The 19,743-nt window shown below is 43.7% G+C and overlaps 1 protein-coding gene across 3 annotated transcripts in view; it reads left to right on the top strand.

Annotated features, from left to right (window-relative positions):
• The window catches only part of HEG1 (heart development protein with EGF like domains 1), an 84,732-nt gene extending 66,867 nt beyond the window's left edge, over window positions 1–17,865 (top strand). For all 3 annotated transcript variants that reach the window (XM_054044013.1, XM_054044015.1, XM_054044014.1), the window contains 5 exons: window positions 9,297–9,339; window positions 9,464–9,501; window positions 10,741–10,828; window positions 13,309–13,483; window positions 15,093–17,865. In XM_054044013.1, coding sequence (XP_053899988.1) covers window positions 9,297–9,339; window positions 9,464–9,501; window positions 10,741–10,828; window positions 13,309–13,483; window positions 15,093–15,242 — 494 coding nt within the window. In that variant the 3' untranslated portion in view covers window positions 15,243–17,865. The remainder of the gene's footprint in view (window positions 1–9,296; window positions 9,340–9,463; window positions 9,502–10,740; window positions 10,829–13,308; window positions 13,484–15,092) is intronic.
• The last annotated feature ends 1,878 nt before the right edge of the window (window positions 17,866–19,743 follow it).

A 19,743-nucleotide genomic window follows, 5' to 3' on the forward strand; every position in this document is an offset into this window, starting at 1 on the left:
CCCACCTGTAAAATGGGGGTAATAGTATTTATCCATCCCCGGGGAAATGCTGTGAGGAGAATAAAGATTGTGAGATGCTCAAATGCTATGATAATAGGGGCTTTGTAAGTATCTCAGATGGGATGGGATCATTCTGTTCTCATTCCATCTATAAAATAAATAGGATACTTTATTGGTCAAGGGGCTTGCAGCAGAGCAATAAAAGACACCCCATCACCTCTGTTGTGATAAAACAAGCAGGACAATCAGGACATTTTAAAGAGGATGACACCTCCATGAGCTTGCAAATGACATAGGTAAAAATTACTCTGCAGCAGATGGTCTTTTACACACCTTTGTGCTGAGGGGAATTTTACCTCCATATTGTCAAGAGCTGGGGACAGAGCGGGAAGCTTTGTTCTTTAGTGACCCGCAATATGTGGGAGTGGGGCAAGACCTTCAAAAGAGCTCAAGGCTAGATTTTTCAAGTGCTCAGCATTTGCAGTTGGGGCCCGATTTTTGACAGAGCTGTGCTCCCATATAGCCCCCGTTGTGTGATCCAGATTTTCAAAAGGACTCCGCACCCAGCAGCTCCCAATTTGACATTTACAGAGATTTTTTTTCAAAAGCGTGCCAGACCCAATGTGCTGAGCTCTTTTGAAAAACTGCCCTGTATACAGGTGCCTAAAACGGGACTGAGGTGTCTGGAAAAACTGGCCCTGATTGTGAATGCGGAAAATGTAGCCCATAGCATGTTAAATGTTCGCAAGTGGTAATTCTAAGTATAGTGTTTCTTCCTGTGGGAAATGCCTATTGTACTAGGCTACCCGGAATCCTTTACAGGAAGTTGGGTGTGATTTGGAGAGGACAAAAGGCATGGTGAATGGTCAGCAGCAAACTTCCAGGTGTGTCTCTTTCCTGACTAAAAGCTAAAGCCCACTTGTGGGAAATCTGCCCCTTGGAACACACTGGTAATTCTGGCTCCACAAATATCTAATATCAATGAGGTTTAAGGGAGGAGTTCTCAAAGGAGCCAGAAGGAGCTTGAAAATCTCAGCCTAAATACCATTCATCATGCGTTCCATTCATCTCCAGGTAGCTGCCGTTCCCATCCTTTCCAGGACATGGCCCCAAGCCTGCAGGGTTAATAAAGAAAAGGCCACCACAGGCTCGCCGTGTTGGCTTCTGCGGGGTGCATTTTTCTCAATAAAACCAAGCGCCCTTGTGTGAGCAGAGAGAGGCTCTCATCACTTCCTCCCATCCAAAAGGTTCCAAGAGACCCCTCAGGCATTCACTGGGTGAGGGAGGTCAAGCTGGACAAAAAGAAATCCTGAGTGAAAAGTCGAAAGAGGATTGGAGTTGAACGTTCTGCCTAGCTGCAGTTCTCTCTAGTCCTTAATATCCCTCACCCCGCCCCCTTCCATCTCCCAGTTTAGATTCATAGGCATAGTTTGACTTCTGTATTTGGGAGGCAGCTCCAATCAGGCTAATGGGGACGTGCCTGGGGTCCAATTCCGCGCCTTGCGGGGGCAACGCACCCCCTGCCTTCTCCAAACTACACCGATGTTTAGATTTCGGATTAGCCGGTAATAGTTTAAAGCTTGGAGAGTGGGAGTGGCACGGTGAGCTCTCTTCGAAGCAGAGTCAAAGGAACTGGGGAGAGGTGTGGGAGGGAAGCCAGCAGCATGACAGGAGGGGGAGAGCGGGTGGGGTCCTGAAAGGGAAATAGGAGCAAAGAGTTCTGCAGCTCTGCATTACATTTAAAGAACCCTCAGATGCACAGAAATGGCGCATCCAGGACCTGCCCCTGTCCTCCATGCGATAGCTTTCCTGTCTGTGAGACTGGAAAATTTTGTTTGCAGTAAGTGGTGGATGCATTGACTGCACAGCTGTGCAGCTGCATCCCTGTGGGTGAGGGATTGGGGTCAGGTTGGGCCACAAAATCCGCCAGTCCTTCCCCACACCCCAAGCAGCAGAAGAGTGCTAGGGCTGTGGAGACAACACTAATCGTTAGGCCGCAGTCACCTTTGTGGAGCGCAGCCTGGGAGATAGGATTGCTCCCAACGCAGGGTTCTGTAATGCCCAATCTAGTTACTCAGGCTGGGGGAAGATTTCCCCAAGTCCCTCTCGTGGATCTTGTAACATGAACAAACCACTCAATCTCTGCTCTTCTGCTGACACGTCACTATTATGTACAGGTCGGGTGTATACAATTTTGTATTTACTTGCTTGTTGTCCTGGTTTCTGGTTGACTGAGACACTTATCACTTGTCTTTCTACTTGTGGACTCTTCCTTGAAGGGTGACCAGATGTCCCGATTTTATAGGGACAGTCCTGATATTTGGGGCTTTTTCTTATATAGGCGCCTATTACCCCCCAAACCCATCCTGATTTTTTCCACTTGCTATCTGGTCACCCCTACTTTCTTGATTTTATAAAAATCAAACGAGAAAGTTCATAATAAATCTAATACAATTAATATGATGGACAGACTTAATTATGAATGATGATTGGCAATTAAATATCCAAAAAAACCTACAATCGTGAGATATTGAAAAAATTGGTTAAAAAAAAAAGCCAGACAGGTTTAAAAGGGAAATGAAAGCAGCAATAAAAAATAATATAAATAACAAATGGAAAAAAGGGAAAGTTGGTAGCAGTGAAAATATTTGGTTAGGGAAGGAAAAGGATACAAGGAGAAATCTATGACCAGAAGAGTTAAGTACAATAGTAAGGAGTTTTTTAAGTATTTCAGGAACTGAAGAAGTCCTAATAATGGTATTGGCCCATTATTAAATGAAAGTGGTAGAACTGTTGAGCAGAAAAGGCAGAAGTGTTCAGTAAATATTTCTATTCTTGGAAAAATCAGATAATGTATTCATATCATATGATGAAATACTTTTCATTCCAACAATAAATAAGAAAGATGTTAAATAGCAGCTACTAACATCAAACAGTTTTTTAAATCAGCATGTCCAGAAAACTTGCACTCAAGAGTTTTAAAAGAGTTGACTGAGGAGCTTACTAGACCATTAATGTTGATTTTTAATAAGTCTTAGAACACTGGAACAGTTCCAAATGACTGGAAAAGAGCTAATGTTGTGCCAATATTTTAACAGGGTAAATAGGATGATCTGGGCAATTATAGGCCAGTCAGCCTGACATAATTCCTGGGCAAAACAATAGAATGGCTGATATGGGACTCAATTAATAAAGACTTGAAGGAGGGTAATATAATTAATGCCAGTCAACATGGGTTGAGGGAAGAAAGATCCTATCAAAGTAATGTGTTTTTTTTTTTTTAATGAGATAACAAGTTTGGTTGATATAGGTAACGAAGTTGATATTATATACTTAGACTTCTGTAAGGCATTTGACTTGGTACCACACAGCATTTTGATTAAGAAACTAGAACAAAACAAAATCGCCAGTGGCACATATTAAATGTATTAAAAACTGGCTAATTGATAGGTAACATGTTGCAAATGGGGAATGAACTGGGGGGGTTTTAGTGGGTTCCCTCGAGGATCAATTCTTGGCCCTCCGCTATTTATCATTTTTATCAATGACCTGAAATAAAATTTAAAATAATCACTGATAAAGTTTGCAGCTGACCCAACATTGAGGATGGACAGGTCACTCATACAGAGTGATTTGGACCACATAGTAATCTGGGAGCAAGCAATACAGCCAAATGTAATGCCATACATCTAGGAACAAAGAGTGTAGGCTGTACTTACAGGATGGGGGACTGGGAAGCAGTGCTTCTGAAAAAGACTTGGGGATTCTGGTGGATAACGAGCTGAATATAAACTTGCGATGCAACATTGGCTAAGAAAGCTAATGAGATCTTTGGATGTATAAACGGGACTGTCGAGTAGGGAGGTTATATTGCCTCTGCATTTGGCAGTTGTACAATTCTTCTGGAATACTGTGTCCATTTCTGGTGTCCACAGTTCAAGAAGGATGTTGAAACATTGGAGAGTGTTCTGAGAAGAACCATGAGAATGATTAAGGATTGGAAAACCTATCTTAGGGTATGTCTACACTTAGCCGGTAGTTCGGCGGCGAGCGATCGAACTTCTGGGTTCAACTTATCGCGTCTTGTCTGGACGCGATAAGTCGAACCAGGAAGTGCTCGCCGTCGACTGCGGTACTCCAGCTAGACGAGAGGAGTACCGCGGAGTCGACGGGGGAGCCTGCCTGCCGCATGTGGACCGAGATAAGATCGAACTAAGGTACTTCGAACTTCAGCTACGTTATTCACGTAGCTAAAGTTGTGTACCTTAGTTCGATTTGGGGGGTTAGTGTAGACCAAGCCTTACAGTGGTAGACTCAAGGAGCTCAATCCATGTAGCTTATCAAAGAGAAGGTTAAGGGGTTATTTGAACATAGTCCATAAGTATCTACATGGGGAACAGAAATATTACAATAGAGGGTTCTTCCTTCTACCGGACAAAGTATAACAAGATCCAATGGCTGGAAGATGCAGCAAGACAAATTTAGACTAAAGTTACCTTTAATAAGTAATAAAATTTTGAATCGTCGGGGTAGTGGATTTTCCATCACTGGAAATTTTCAAATCAAGATTGGAGCTTTTCTGAAAAGATGTGCTCTAGTAAAACCACAGCTATTGGATTTGAAATAGAAATTAATTCAGGGACATCCTATAGCCTATGCTATGCAGGATATGATCACAGTGGTCTCTTCTGGCCTTAAAATTGATGAGTCTATCAATTACTATTGGCGTTATGAGGTCCCCCTGCTACAGAATTCTCCTCGTCTACTGTGATGATGTTGCCAACACTTCTTAATTGGGTACAGATTAATGTCACACAATTTCTTTTCTTTTCCTTGCCAAATACCTGAACACAGAGATACAGTTTTATGGCTAGATATATATTCATCCAGTTGTACAAGAACTTTAAAGGCATTTCATGCGTTGCAAACTGCACACTACAGTCATAGAGCTAGGAGACAAAGATCTTGTCAGTTGTATTGCTGTGGGTTAACACCTTCACTGGTCAGCTGTGTTTATCACACGTAGGCTCTTCTTGAAGTATAGCTTTGGGGTCTTATTACAATCCCATATGCTTTATATTCTGCTTTAAGGTGGAAGTACGAATTACAAAGTGTTGGCCCAGAGGCTTAACATCTGCACAAGAGGCCAAGGTTGTGTGGTTAGGTTGATCACATCACAGTGGGCTGGTGCAGTTTAAGAACATAAGAAAATGATGCATTTGGACTCTGGAAAGTAATCGGGCTAGAGGATGGTGGCTAACTGCGCATCTTGTCAAATCATCGTCACTAGTTTTGGCCTGAGAGAGAGACATGCAGTTTGACCTCCTAACTGAAGAAAGAATTCCATGCTACTGAATTGGAATGAAAACAGAAAAAAACAAAAAGTAGAAATAGTTTTTTTCAAAAACAATCTGTTTTGGATGACTTGAAATGCTCTGTTTTGATTAAATCAAAACGTTGTTCCGATTCCAACATCTAAAAATATATACACTTCTACCTCAATTTAACACTGTCCTCGGGAGCCAAAAAATCTTACCGCGTTATAGGTGAAACCGCATTATATTGAACTTGCTTTCATCCACCGGAGTGCGCAGCCCCGCCCCCCCGGAGCGCTGCTTTACTGCGTTATATCCAAATTTGTGTTATATCAGGTTGCGTTATATCGAGGTAGAGGTTTATACATTTCAAAACAGTCATTTCAAAATGAAAAATCAGAATGCTTCGTTTCCAATATTTTTAAAACAAAACGTCATTGAAATGGACATATTCCCACAGAAAGTTTTGATTCTGATGAAATTCCATTTTCCGATGGAAACATGTTCCATAAAAAAATGGAACCAGCTCTAATTGTTATCTGAGGCTCCAGTCCAGCAAGGCACTTAAGCACTTGAGTGGTCCCATTGAAGGCAGTTGGCGGGTTTCACAGTGTGGCTCTCCCCCATAAATGAACTAAGTTCAGCTCCCTTGTACCAGGACAGATGCTCCCTTTTGGCCAGTTAAGAGGGCAGGACAGCACCTGGGGGCTGAAGGATCAGGGAGAGAAAAGAGGAGGTCTCTGGGGAAATCAACAGAGAGCTGTCTGCAGGCCTTCCGTGGAAAGGAGGAGGAATTATCAGGAAGCTGGCGGAAGAGCCAAGGCCAGTGCCAGCAGGCTGAAAAGAGCTGAGGTCTAGGAAGCCAATGGAGGGGCTAGCCAACCATCCTTCCTGAGCCAGAAAGTCATGGCTGGAGAGGGCTGAAGGCTCAGAGCAACAGAGGGAGATGTCTGCTGGCTCTCAGAGTTGGAGAGCTGAAGCCAGAGGGCCAGAAGGCTGGGAGTGAGGTGTCATGAGGGACGCTGGAGCCGTACAGGAGGGCTGAGGCAGGTTGAGGAATGGTGGTGCTGTACTGGAGATCTAGGGCATGGCAAAATAACACTAGGGCTCTATTGGATGTTCTCTCTGGACTCGGGTTGTGGGACTTGGTTGGGACTTGTTTCGTTATGGTTTAGATGCATGGGACTTTTTTAATAAATGAACCCCACAAGGGCCATTCGTACTCAGAAAGACTGCTTGGGGAGTCTGAAGAAGGGAAACGGAGGCAGGTGTGCTTGTCATGCCTCCGCCTGCCACCAGAGGGCTCCAGACAGGCACTACCCTATGACAGGGGTGCTACTCTTGTGCATAAAGTTAAGCATGGGCCAAAATTGATAGCAATTGCACAGTGTGATCTGATAGATGAGGTCCTATTATTATTTATTTTTGTAGCACCTATGAGCCTCATTCATGGACCAGGACCCCATTGTACTCGGCTCTCTTGATGGGAGGCCTTTAAAGGACCAGGAATGCCAGAAATAATGCCCAGCTTCTTGTTAATAAGAGTTTGTGCTTCTATTCTGCTCTACATGGCAGTGAATATTGACCTCTTCTTTGTTGTATGTTGCATTCCCCACCTCACACTAAGAGCAGTGGTTCCTGCATTCCTTTACCTCCAACACTGTCTCAGATTATGTATTAACAGGTCCAAATGCTTGACATTAAGGCTTTGTTGTGGTTGCAGCTCGTGTGCGTGTGTTTGGATAAGAGCTGAGATGCTGCCTGTCTTTTCTTTTCAAGCTCTGAAGATTTCAAGGGTTTATCTACACTGCAACATAAGCCCATCCTTGATCCTGGGCTCCAAGCTAATCCCCCTTGCGTCTACACTGCAATTGCAGGGCTCAGAAGCAGGGTCCCAGGACCTTGCAGGACTGGAGGATCCAAGCTCAAGTTAAGCCAGGACCCAGGATCCGAGCCTTATTGCTCTGCAGTGTAGACGCAGCCCCCCAGAGAGGGTCCAGGGAGTCAACCGAATGTAAGAACATAAGAATGGCCATACTGGGTCAGACCAAAGGTCCATCTAGCCGAGTATCCTGTCTTCCAATAGTGGCCAATGCCAGGTGCTTCAGAGAAAATGAACAGAACAGGTAATCATCAAATGATCCAGCCCCTGTTGCCCATTCCCAGCTTCCGGCAAACAGAGGCTAGGGACACCATCCCTGTCCATCTTGGCTAATAGCCATCAATGGACCTATCCTCCAGGAATTATCTAGTTCTTTTTTGAACCCTATTAGAGTCTTGGCCTTCACAGCATCCTTAGGCAAAGAGTTCCAGAGGTTGTCTGTGCGTTATGTGGAGAAATACTTCCTTTTGTTTGTTTTAAACCTGCTGCCTATTAATTTCATTAGGTGACCCCTAGTTCTTGTGTTATGAGGAGTAAACAACACTTCCTTATTTACTTTCTCCACACCAGTCATGATTTTATAGACCTCTATCATATCCACCCTTAGTCCTCTCTTTTCCAAGCTGAAAAGTCCCAGTTTTGTTAATCTCTCCTCATATGGAAGCTATTCTATACCCATAATCATTTTTGTTGCCCTTTTCTGTACCCTTTCCAATTCCAATGTATCTTTTTTGAGATGGGGTGACCACCTCTGCACACAGTATTCAAGTTGTGGGTGTGCCATGGATTGATATAGAGACAATATGACATTTTCTGTCTTCTTATCTATCCCTTTCCTAATGATTCCCAACATTCTTTTGACTGCTGCTGCACATGAAGTGGATGTTTTTGGAGAACTCGCCACAATGATTCCAAGATCTCTTTCTTGAGTGGTAACAGCTAATTTAGATAATTTTATATGTACAGTTGGGATTATGTTTTCCAATGTGCATTACTTTGCATTTATCAACATTGAATTTCATCTGGGATTTTGTTGCCTAGTCCTGCACACCACATTTCAGAAAGATATGGACAAATTGGAGAAAGTCCAGAGAAGAGCAACAAAAATGATTAAAGGTCTAGAAAACATGACCTATGAGGAAAGATTTTAAAAATTGGGTTTATTTTATCTGGGGAAGAGAAGACTGAGAGGGGATATGATAATGGTTTTCAAGTACATAAAAGGTTGTTACAAGGAGGAGGGTGAAAAATGGTTCTCCTTAACCTCTGAGGATAGGACAAGAAGCAATGGGTTTAAATTGCAGCAAGGGAGGTTTAGATTGGACATTAGGAAAAACTTCCTATCAGGGTGGTTAAGCACTGGAACAAATTGCCTACAGAGGTTGTGGAATCTCTGTTACTGGAGGATTTTAAGATCAGATTAGACAAACACCGGTCATGAACGGTCTAGTTATTACTTGGGTTTGGTCTCCACCACAAACCTATAATGGTATAACTACGTCGCTCGGGGGTGTGAAAAAATCCACAGCCCTGAGTGATATAGTTGTACCAACCTAGCCCCCCGTGTAGACAGCGCTATATCGGCAGAAGAGTTTTCTCCCGCCGACATTGCTACCGCTTCTCAGGGAGGTGGATTGACTAAGCCAACAGACTTAGAGTACACCTCTACCCCGATATAATGTGACCCGATATAACCCGAATTCGGATATAATGCGGTAAAGCAGTGCTCCAGGGGGGCAGGGCCTGCGCGCTCCGACAGATCAAAGCCAGTTCAATATAACGCGGTTTCACCTATAACGCGGTAAGATTTTTTGGCTTCCAAGGACAGCGTTACATTGGGGTAGAGGTGTATTTTCCTTAAAGCACTACAGCTGCATCGGTACAGCTGTGCCAATGAAGCATTTTAAGTGTAGACATGCTCCAGGTCCTGCATTGAGTAGAAGGGCTGGCTTGGATGAGCTATTGAGGTTCCTTCCAGTTCTACACTTCTATGATTCTATGCCTAGAGCTTCTATCTACAGCAATACAAATAATAAATACGCACCTACTTAATGTTCATCACTGAGGGATGCTCATCACCTTTCTCTTTCATTTTCTAGCTTGCGAAGATGGATATAGGCTTGAAAATGAGACCTGTGTGAGGTATAGTAATCTCTGTTTCTTAACCTAACCCCTTTTTCCCCACCCACTCCCAAAATTGCTATGGTAACATGTTGTCACAACTAGGGCTCAGATGTTTAAAACTCATAGTTCTTTCCTGTTACAGGTGCCCATTCGGCTTGGGGGGATTGAACTGTAGAAACCGTAAGTATGGAACGTCTTGTCCTTTCACATTATTCTTTGTTAGGGTCATGAGGACACAAATGGCTCTTCTATTTCTGATACGTTTTCAGCCTGAACTGCAATGAGAGTGCTTTGTTCTTCTAATTAGCGGGGCAGAATTTTCCTTGGATCACCATTACCAGTCAGCACTAATGAGAAATTCTTATCCTTTTTTTATAAAATGGAGCTCTTACCCAATGCTAGAAAGTTGGAGTAGTAAGTTTTATTGCTGAACCAGCTGTGGTTGTTTGCTCAACATTAAAGTTGGTCAGAAAATTCCAACATTTTGGGTGGAAAAAAGTCCCAAATTGGGCCAAAAAGCTGAAATTTCAAATTTTTTCTCAGAACAGAAATTCATCATATAGTTTCATTTAATAATATCAAAACGGTAATAATCTAATCTAATCTAAATGTTTAAACAAAATGAAACAAACAAGAAAGTCGTAACAAATCATTTCAAAATTTTACCATAGGACATTTTGTTGAGGTCTTCTTGTTCCTGCAAAAGGTTTCAATTTTGATCAAACTGAATTTTCCAATGGAAGAGTGTTCCATCCATTTTTTCAACCAGCTCTCCTCAACATTATTACACAAATGCCTTCCTGGAGGCCTCCTCTGCACACATATAGACTCACAGACTTTAAGGTCAGAAGGGACCATTGTGATCATCTGGTCTGACCTTCTGCACATTGCAGGCCACAGAACCTTACCCACCCACTCCTGTAACAGACCCCTAACCTCTGGCTGAGTTACTGAAGTCATCAAATCATGGCTTACAGACTTCAAGTTATAGAGAATTCACCATTTACACTAGTTTAAACCTGCAGGGGACCCGTGCCCCATGCTGCAGAGGAAGGTGAAAAAGTACAGTCTGTCATGAGTTGATCACTGCTGCTTAAAGATGATCTGAAGTGAATTAGCAGACTTTTCGTTGCACACCTCTCGTATGTTCATAAGTACAAACTGTCCCAAAGAGGGGACCTGTTTTTGCATATCTCACAGTTCCCATTTTTCTACCCGGTCCTCCAAAACTCCCCAACTCCAGGTAAATCTACTTGACATAATTTAATGTCCTATTCAATAATTATTGAACAAGAGGAGATAATTCCTAATCCTTTTGCCTGATGGATAGATATGTAGCTATATACCTGTATACTCAAATATTTATAAGCCTGTTATCGTTTCTAAGTCAGTGAGGTCGCCTGTGTCTCTTGTGTTTAGCGTATCAGCTAATCACCGTGGTGATTGCAGCTGCAGGAGGGGGACTTCTGCTTATCCTGGGGATAGCACTGATCATCACTTGCTGCCGGTAGGTATCATAAACCAGATGCCAAATCCTGTGTTAGTGATGTTAATGGATTATACAGGACTTAGTGCCTCACATCTAGACCTGAAAGACCAAACATGCAGAGAACAAAACCTAGTGTAAACAATAGAGTTAGTGGAGATACCAAGGGATATATTGTACTTACACTTCAGGGAAAATCTTTTTTTCCCCAGGAGCCAGCCCAAGTAACTCAACTGAGTGCTGGAAATCATGTTCATTGGGATGGGGAGATAAAGGAAACCTGCCTGCTCCGAGCCATGGAGCAGAAAAGGAGCTGCCTTGCAAAGGCAACTCCAGCTGAGATGAAAGAAACAATTTATGCAATAGGAAAGACCAGAGGATATAGGGTAGTGGGTAATGCTCTTGTCCCCCTCCCCCCCGCAAGCCCCAGCCCAGCCCCACTGCTCAGACACCCTGTTCATGGCCATGTAGGAAGGCTCTGCAGAGCTAGATTCCATATCACCCATGAAGTGCAGGCCTCTACACGTTCTTACAAGTGCTGCCTCTCTTTGGTACCACAAAATTACTCTGGCCAGGAGGCCTTCTGTACCTATGGACTGGGAGCAACACTTAATTTGTGCCCCGCCATCTCTAGGCTTGGCAGTCCATAACCCCCCACCTCTGGGCTTGGCAGTTCATAGCCCTGGCATCTCATAGCCGTGTCAGTTATGAAAGTAAAAAAATTGCTTGAAGCCTGGCACCTAAAGGCTTGACCCCCAGCACCTCTTTCATTGCAAATTAAGCATCAAATGAGAGGCAGGATTTCCCCATAGTTAAACAGAATTGTACTCAGTATATTTAATATAGTACAGTATTAATTAACCTGTGCCACACTTTTGTGAAGTAGACAAGTATTATGATACCAGTTCTGTAGATGGGTAACATGATTGTGTCAGGGTTGCCTAGCAAGTCAGTGGTATAGCAAAGAACAGAACCAAGGAGTCCTGACTCCTAGTCTTCATATCTAGGTACAAGATCACCTCCCTTCCTTAAGTAGACTATCCACTCAATAGCATATATGCGCATCATTGGGATATCACCCTCTTTGGGGACACAGTTTTGGATCTAAATCTCCTCCAAAGGAGATTCTCATAAGATACAGTAGATAGGAGGGTTGTTTGGGGGGCGGGTGGGTTTGAGATTCTGGGTGTTCAGACAGTTGCCTAGAGCATTGATCCAAGCAGTTTCAATATACATGCAAAATATGTCTATTCAAATGTACAGAAACTTGAGAAGCTTGACCTTTCCCTGACTTTTGACACTTCCATGACTCTTCTATGAACTAAAATAGATACATTCACTGATTTTAAGGCCAAACAGAACTATTATGATCATCTAATCCGGGGGGGCAAACTTTTTGGCCCGAGGGCCACATTGGGGTTGTGCAACTGTATGGAGGGCTGGGTAGGGAAGTCTGTGCCTCCCCAAACAGCCTGGCCCCTGCCCCCTATCCACCCCCTCCCACTTCCCATCCCCTGACTGCCCCCCTCAGAATCCCCAACCCATCCAACCCCCCCTGCTCCTGGTCCCCTGACCACCTCCTCCCAGGACCCCCGCCCCCATCCAACCCGCCTGCTCCCTGTCCCCTGACTGCCCTCCCAACCCCTATCCACATCCAGGCCCCCTGACAGGCCCCCCAGGACTCCCACTCCCAACCCTCCCTGTTGCCCATACCCAGACCGCCCCCCCAGAACCTCTGCCCCATCCAACTGCCCCCTCCTACCTGACTGCCCCCCCAGAACCTCCCGCTCCCTTACCCAACCCCCCTGCTCCCCGCCCCCTTACCTGCAGCAGGAGCTCGCAGCCGCGACACCCGGCCAGAGCCAGCTGCGCTCCCCATGCTGCCCGGCGGGAGCGGCAAGCCAGAGTGCGGCCTGCGTGGCGGCGTGGCTGCAGGGGAGGGGAGATAGCAGGGGAGGGGCCAGGGACTAGGCGGGCCAGGCAGGACGGTCCCACGGGCCGGCTGTGGCCCACGGGCCATAGTTTGCCCATGTCTGATCTAATCTGACCTCCTGTGTAAAACAGGTTATAGACTCTCACCCAGTGATTCCTGCATCAAGCCCATAACTTCTGTTTGAGCTAAAGCACCTCTTTTTTAGAAAGACAGGCAGTCCTTATGTAAAGACTTGAAGTGATGGAGAATCCACCACGTCACTAGGTAAGTTGTTCCAGGGGTTAATTACCCTCACTGTTAAGTCATTCCGACCTTAGTCGCAAGGTTTAGGCTTGTCTGCACTGGCGATTCCAGCCAAGCGGGCACCAGTGCAAACCCTGACTATGAACAAGAAAAGAACAATTTTTACCCCAGGAATAAGCTGCATTGGCAAAAACTGGAGTTTTCTTCACCTACAGTCCGGGTTCACACCACTGCCCGCAGTCAGGGCAAATCTCCTTAAATCATGTCACCGTAACAAGACAGCAAGGTCAATTTTGCCTTTTAACCTTTTTTTTTTTTTTAACAGGAAGAACAAAAATGACATAAGTAAACTCATCTTCAAGAGTGGGGATTTCCAAATGTCGCCATATGCCGAGTACCCCAAGAATCCTCGAGCACAGGAGTGGGGCAGAGAGACCATAGAAATGCAAGAAAATGGAAGCACTAAAAACCTGCTGCAGATGACGGATGTCTATTATTCGGTATCTATTCCTGGGTTCCATCTGTACTTTCTCTTTTGTCTGATGGTCCAGAGAGTGTATCCTTTGCTATGTGAGATGTGGACACATGGCATGTAATACAAAAGCAAATACCTGAGGTTTGAGAGTCTTGCGGGCACAGTTTCTGAGCCTGCAAACCATTACTCATGTGAGTAAATCTAATGCAGTCAATGTAGTTACTCATGTGAATAAATGCTGAAGGATCAGGCCCATATTTTGCAATGATGTTGTCCAGCAATATAAGAGGACCGTGAGCATTACTTTGTTTTGATTTGCATTTTATTTCCAAGGTAAATTTAAGTTTTTCCAGAGCACGTTTATTGGGATATACCATAGCAATGGAATTGACCCTTGTCCCTGCTCTCAGATAGCAAAAGAGCCTTGGAAACTGAGGGGTTTCCTAAACTTTTCTGAAGACCTTTATTATAACCAATAAACAGGAATGTGAGTTTTTGCAGGTTGTTGGTACAGAACCATCATTGTACAGCAATGACGAGTATCCCAACAAGAGCCAACAGCGGTTTAGTGCTACTCAAGGGCACTACTCACTGTGAGTAAGGATTCCACAGTCTAGGCGTTATGAAGCAAAGATCCTGTTGGCATCCAGATGTCTCTGCTAATTTACTATGGTTACTCAGCAGAGTTGTCTCTAAATGGAATTTTTTCAGAGGCTTCCATGTGGCATTAGCTTCTCTTTGAAAGTGGAGCTGCTAACATCTTTCTGGGCTCCCTAAGAAGGGTATTCCCGCAGCACATTGTGCTGATGTATTAGCGTTCTTCTTGTGCGTGGCACCTCCCTTTGTGTTCACGGTGATTGAGGAAGTGTTTGCTAAACCCTGGCAGTTTCCAGATCCTCTCCCCTCTTAATTACCAGGTGCAAAGGCTAACAGCTGTTCGGGCCTGTGTCACTTTGTTGATTGAGAGTTAGCCAAACAGTTGCACTTGCACACACGTGGTGGTAAAAATAAATGTTCACAATGTATTAATGAGCCTCGCAGAGTCCTCCTATTCCACTGCTCTGAGAGTGCACATCATGGAATTAGAGATGAAGTCTAGGCATGTCCCTGTTGCTTGAGATATTTAAAATTAGACTGAACAAAAAAATACAAGCCCTAGAAAATAGCTAGGAACAATCCTGTAATAGCAGGTGGGATGGATCTGAGAGCTCATCTCAAACCACGACATTTCCTTGTAGCCACTGAAATAACTGTATTAAATCATTGCTTAAAGTTATGGTCCCGATCCTCAACTGGTGTAAATCAACATTTCATTCCCTCTGAAGCACCGGGCATTGGCCACTGTTGGAAGACAGGATACTGGGCTAGATGGACCTTTAGTCTCACCCAGTATGGCCATTCTTATATAACATAGCTCCATTGACTTCACTGAAGCTACGCTAATTTACATCAGCTAAATAAATGCCTGAAATAAAAGGGAACTCAGACAAGAACAATAAAAACAAACAAATTCAAGTGTGTTTCTATTTCATCATGTGAGTCTGGAGAAAGAAAAAATGTTAAGGCTACATTTGAAGTAGGACTCAGGCCTCAGAATAAGAGCCTTTTCTTTTCTTTTCTTTTTTATACTATAGCCGACTGGTCTAAGAAACGCGGAACTGGAAAGAAATGGACTTTATCCTCCCTACACTGGTTTACCTGGATCCAGACATTCATGCATCTACCCTGGACAATATAACCTATCCTTTATTAGTGATGAAACCAGAAGAAGAGACTATTTTTAACATAATTGTGTGGGAGTGGAAGATCAACATAGATATGTGTCCTTGTTTACCAGGTACACTCTGTCACATGACAGTTCAGCTGATACCAGTCTTAATCTTAACATACAGGAAGGACTTTGAACTCAAAAGAACACGGAGCACTGCTGCCTTGAAAACCCATTTGTAGTTGTTGAGTAGCGAAGATGGAGGGGAAGAATGAGCCAATATGCAGATCTGTAAAAGACCCAGGTGGAAGTTTATGGAAGTTAACTTATGCACTCCACTTTTATCTTCGCCATTGACGTCACATAACATGAATTTGTTAATAGATCAGTACGGACAGACTAACTGTTGCCTGCACTCTAAAATGAATACCACTAGGGAGTGTTTTGTTTACAGATATTGTAAAATTACAGGTATTGGTCTGACTACTGTGTGTTTCCTCTTGGCCAACTTTTATGCAAAGATGCAGTGTGTGCTCTTTTTGGGTAGGAAGTGTATGTTCATTTCAGACCCTTCTCTGCCTTTCCATGTTGTGATCTGCTTCCTATGCAACAAGGGAGCTGGATTTCCCACTAAATATTAGTTTTCTTTATTGGTATGTGTCATTCTGTCAAGTGTCTCAGTGCTTAACTAAGCACTGCATCTGGCAATGATGGCTGAATTCATAGGTTGACATTTTCAAAGGAGTATGGGGGATTTAGCCACGCCTCCTTAATTTTAATGGGAAAAGGTATAACTGATCCCTTGCACTGCTTTGAAAATCTCCTTTGTGTTTGGAAATGTCTGAATGTGACAGTGTATTGCCCACTGAGCTGCATTGTTGTTCAAAACTTGTGGTGTTATATTGTGGTAAGTCACCATAGCAACCTCCAGCAGGAATTTAAATGCTTTTTAAAAGCAGCAAGATCAGATAAAGTGTTCGTTAATGGAGCAATAAATTACAAGATAAAATTGTTGAGGTAGATCGCATTGCTTTGCAGAAAATGTGTGTAGCCATAATGAACTTCAGGGAGAAAGTGGGCAAGAACAAAAGTATTATAGCCCTGGTTGGACTGATGTACCATGAATTTTAGACTTTGCATTGGATCCAGCCAGCCACAGCTCCCATGATTTCAATGAGCACTGCAGAGCTACTCAGCACATCAGAAAATCAGGCCTATTGTGGCCAGATGCATTTGACTGTGGGAGAAGCACAAGGCTTAAGGATTTCCAGCTGTCTTCTCTGTGTCAGTCCTATTAGCTGGCAGTTTGCACTGGATTGCCAGTTAGTCACTGCAAATGGAGCTGGTCAGGAATTTGTGACATTTTGACCCCCAAAAATTCAACATTTTTTGCAAAAAAGCATTTTTTACAAGCTTATTGTGTAGTCTGTGATTTTAGAAAATTTGAACGATCAACAACAAATTTGCATGAAAAACTATAACATATTTGTTGTGAAGGTCTTTCTGCATTTTTCAATAGAGTCTAACTTCACAGTTGTTTCATTCTTGAAGAACTCTTTAACTTATTTCACCAATCCTATTTGGTGAGTCTATGTAGCTTCCCTGAACACATTATTTTTGAAGATATCACATTTGGCTGTTGTAAAAATGTCTGTTGATCACTGAGGAAGAAGCTCCAAATAGATAATTTATTACATTCCTAACTAAGGGTCTGATCCAAAGCTCTCTGACTTCATTCTGTGCAGGGTTGGGTGCTTGGTGAAGATCACGTTAATCAAAAACACTTAGTTTGTCTACACTGCAAAGTGAACTCGAATTATAATTCAAGTTGCCCCTAGCTCAACTCCCTTCCACACACAAAAATCCTTAACTCAAGTTAGCTGGTCTGAGTTGGGGTATAAACTAAACTCGAATCAGCTGTTAACATAATCTCTTTGTAGTGTGGCTGCAGGCTAGCTCCACTCTAGTGCCACTAATCTTACAATGCCTTCCCACAATTCTCCCTGTGTGCTCAGAAAAGGCTTACAAGTTCTCCCACAATACATGGGAAAGAATTTATAGAGTGGCTTCGCTTACTGCAGCGCTTAACAATGGAACGTGCCCTTAGAGTTCTTAGCGCCACATTTGAGTGAGTACAGCATCAGTGTGGACGCAGGAACTTGAGTGCTATGTCCCAGAGTGGCTGCTGTCGCTGGCTAAGATAACTCTAGAGCAGTAACTTTGCAGGGAAGGTCACATGAGTTAACTCTATAGTGAAGACAGACCCTCAATTAACTAACACTTAATAGTGTTTGTTTGCCATAGAGCCTGTGATCCTAAAGAGTCTTGCCCAGCACTCAGCAAGTTGTTGTGCCCCATCTCAAGTGTGAACAGACGCACAAGTAAGATTCAGTACTAGGCATTAGTTCTTCTTTGAGTGTAGTGTCCCTGTGGGTGCTCCACTTTAGATGTGCCTGAGCCTTTGGTTGGAGATTTTTGGTAGCAGCATCTGCTTGGCCCGCGTATGTCCCACACACCCCTCCTGCCCCACACCGAGACTATATGAGGCCGTGCGGACGAACCACCCTCAGTTCCTTCTCAACCACCTGTGGCCTGAGACAGAGTCTCCAACTGTGCCTGTTCTCTACTAGTATTCGGAATTTAGTTTGTTGGTTAATATGTTCTGTTTATAGTTGTTGGAACAGCTTTCTTTCTTTCTTTCTTTCTTTCTTTCTTTCTTTCTTTCTTTCTTTCTTTCTTTCTTTCTTTCTTTCTTTCTTTCTTTCTTCAAAAAAAGTTTAAAATGTTATTTAAAAATATTTTTGTTCATAGATATAGTTAGGGTTGAGGTCCCCCCCCCCCTTCAATAGGGGTCAATTTGTTGTAATTTGCTTGGGATTGCTAGGCTTCCTGGGATTTAAAAAGTGCTTCTTTTGTCATGAGGCTATTCAAGTCATCAGCTGGATTATCTGTTGGAAGTGAAAACATTGGGTCTTTCTATGAACTCCATTAGACTACTGCTTAGCAGCAATAACGGCCTTTTGCATACCCATAAGGGGTTTGTTGCTCTTTGCTCATCCGGCCATGGTAAGATTCCTAAGAGGTTTGTTGAATCTCTGCCCACAAATCAGAGACTCTACTTCTAGCTGGGACCTGAACCTAGTCCTGCATTGCCTTATGAAGTACCTCTTTGAACCACTAGGTATTTGTTCTTTGTTAGATCGATCAATGAAGACAGTCTTCTTGGTAGCTCTAACTTCTGCCCAAAGGGTCAGAGAATTGGGGACTTTAATGGTGGACCCCCATTTATGGTATTCATTACAGAGCAAGTATCTCTGTGGGCCCATCCCAGATTTTTACCTAAAGTGTCCTCAGAATTTCTTATTTAATCAAACCATTCATTGCCTGGTTTGTTTGTTTTCCTCCAAAACCACATTGGACTAGTTAAGAAGCCATGTTACATACTCTAGATGCATTAGCTTTTTATTTAGATAGGACCAAACCTTTTAGAAGGTCTCCTAGATAATTTGTATTCATTGCAGACAGAAAGAAGGGTTCGGTTATTTCAAAATAGAAGTTATCAAAGTGAATCTCTGATGTATTACAAGTTTCAGAGTAACAGCCGTGTTAGTCTGTATCCGCAAAAAGAAGAACAGGAGTACTTGTGGCACCTTAGAGACTAGGTGCCACAAGTACTCCTGTTCTTCTTTTTGATGTATTACAGTCTGTTATGACGAAACTCAGATTCAACTCCCTTCAAGAGTGATAGTACATTCCACTAGAGTATTTTCTTCTTCTACTGCCTAGCTTAAGGATGTGTCAGTTGGAGACATCTGTAGAGCGCAACATGGTCCTCAGCCACTTATCTTTTCTAATCACTGTGCCTTGGTGTCTGCAGCAAGATCAGATGCAGCTGTAGGTGATGCAGTTCTCTCTTCTGTATTGGACCCTGGTCCAAACCTCTCACCTTCGTAGGGCTGTACTGCTCTGAACTGGTGCACCCACAGGGACACTACTTGAGGAAGAAGGAGAGATTACGAACCTTGTGCAGTAACTGTAGTTCTTCGACGTGTGTGTTCCTATGGGTGCTCCACTACCCGCCCTCCTTCCCCTCTGCTTTGGAGTCTCCTTTGTGGGACTTACGGTGGAGAAGGAACTGAGGACGGGTCATCCAGTGGCCCCATATAGGCTTGGTGCGGGGTACAAGGATGTGTGGGGCGCGTACATGGGCCGAACGGGTGCTGCTACCAAAAACTGCTGATCAAAGGCGCAGGTGCAACGGAAGTGGAGCACCCATAGGAACATACATCTCAAAGAACTCCAGTTGCTGCACAAGGTGAGTAACCTCTCCTTCTCTGCACTTCATGGTAGTAGGTTTCAGACCCCCTGTTCATGCCGTGTCCCTTCCTCTTGAGATTGCAAGATAAGAGAGGTGCAACAGAGGAATGTATCTGAGGAGACATTTGCTTAAGTGTGATCCATAGTGTGCAAATGCAACACTTAACTGCACACTCCGCTTTTTATGTTACTGCTGCAGGCAATAGGCAGAAGTAACAATGTGATAGTGCACCAACATTCTCAGGTCAGGGTCCCCTGTT

Source organism: Malaclemys terrapin, chromosome 11, assembly GCF_027887155.1.
Source record: "Malaclemys terrapin pileata isolate rMalTer1 chromosome 11, rMalTer1.hap1, whole genome shotgun sequence".
Lineage (NCBI taxonomy): Eukaryota > Metazoa > Chordata > Testudines > Emydidae > Malaclemys > Malaclemys terrapin.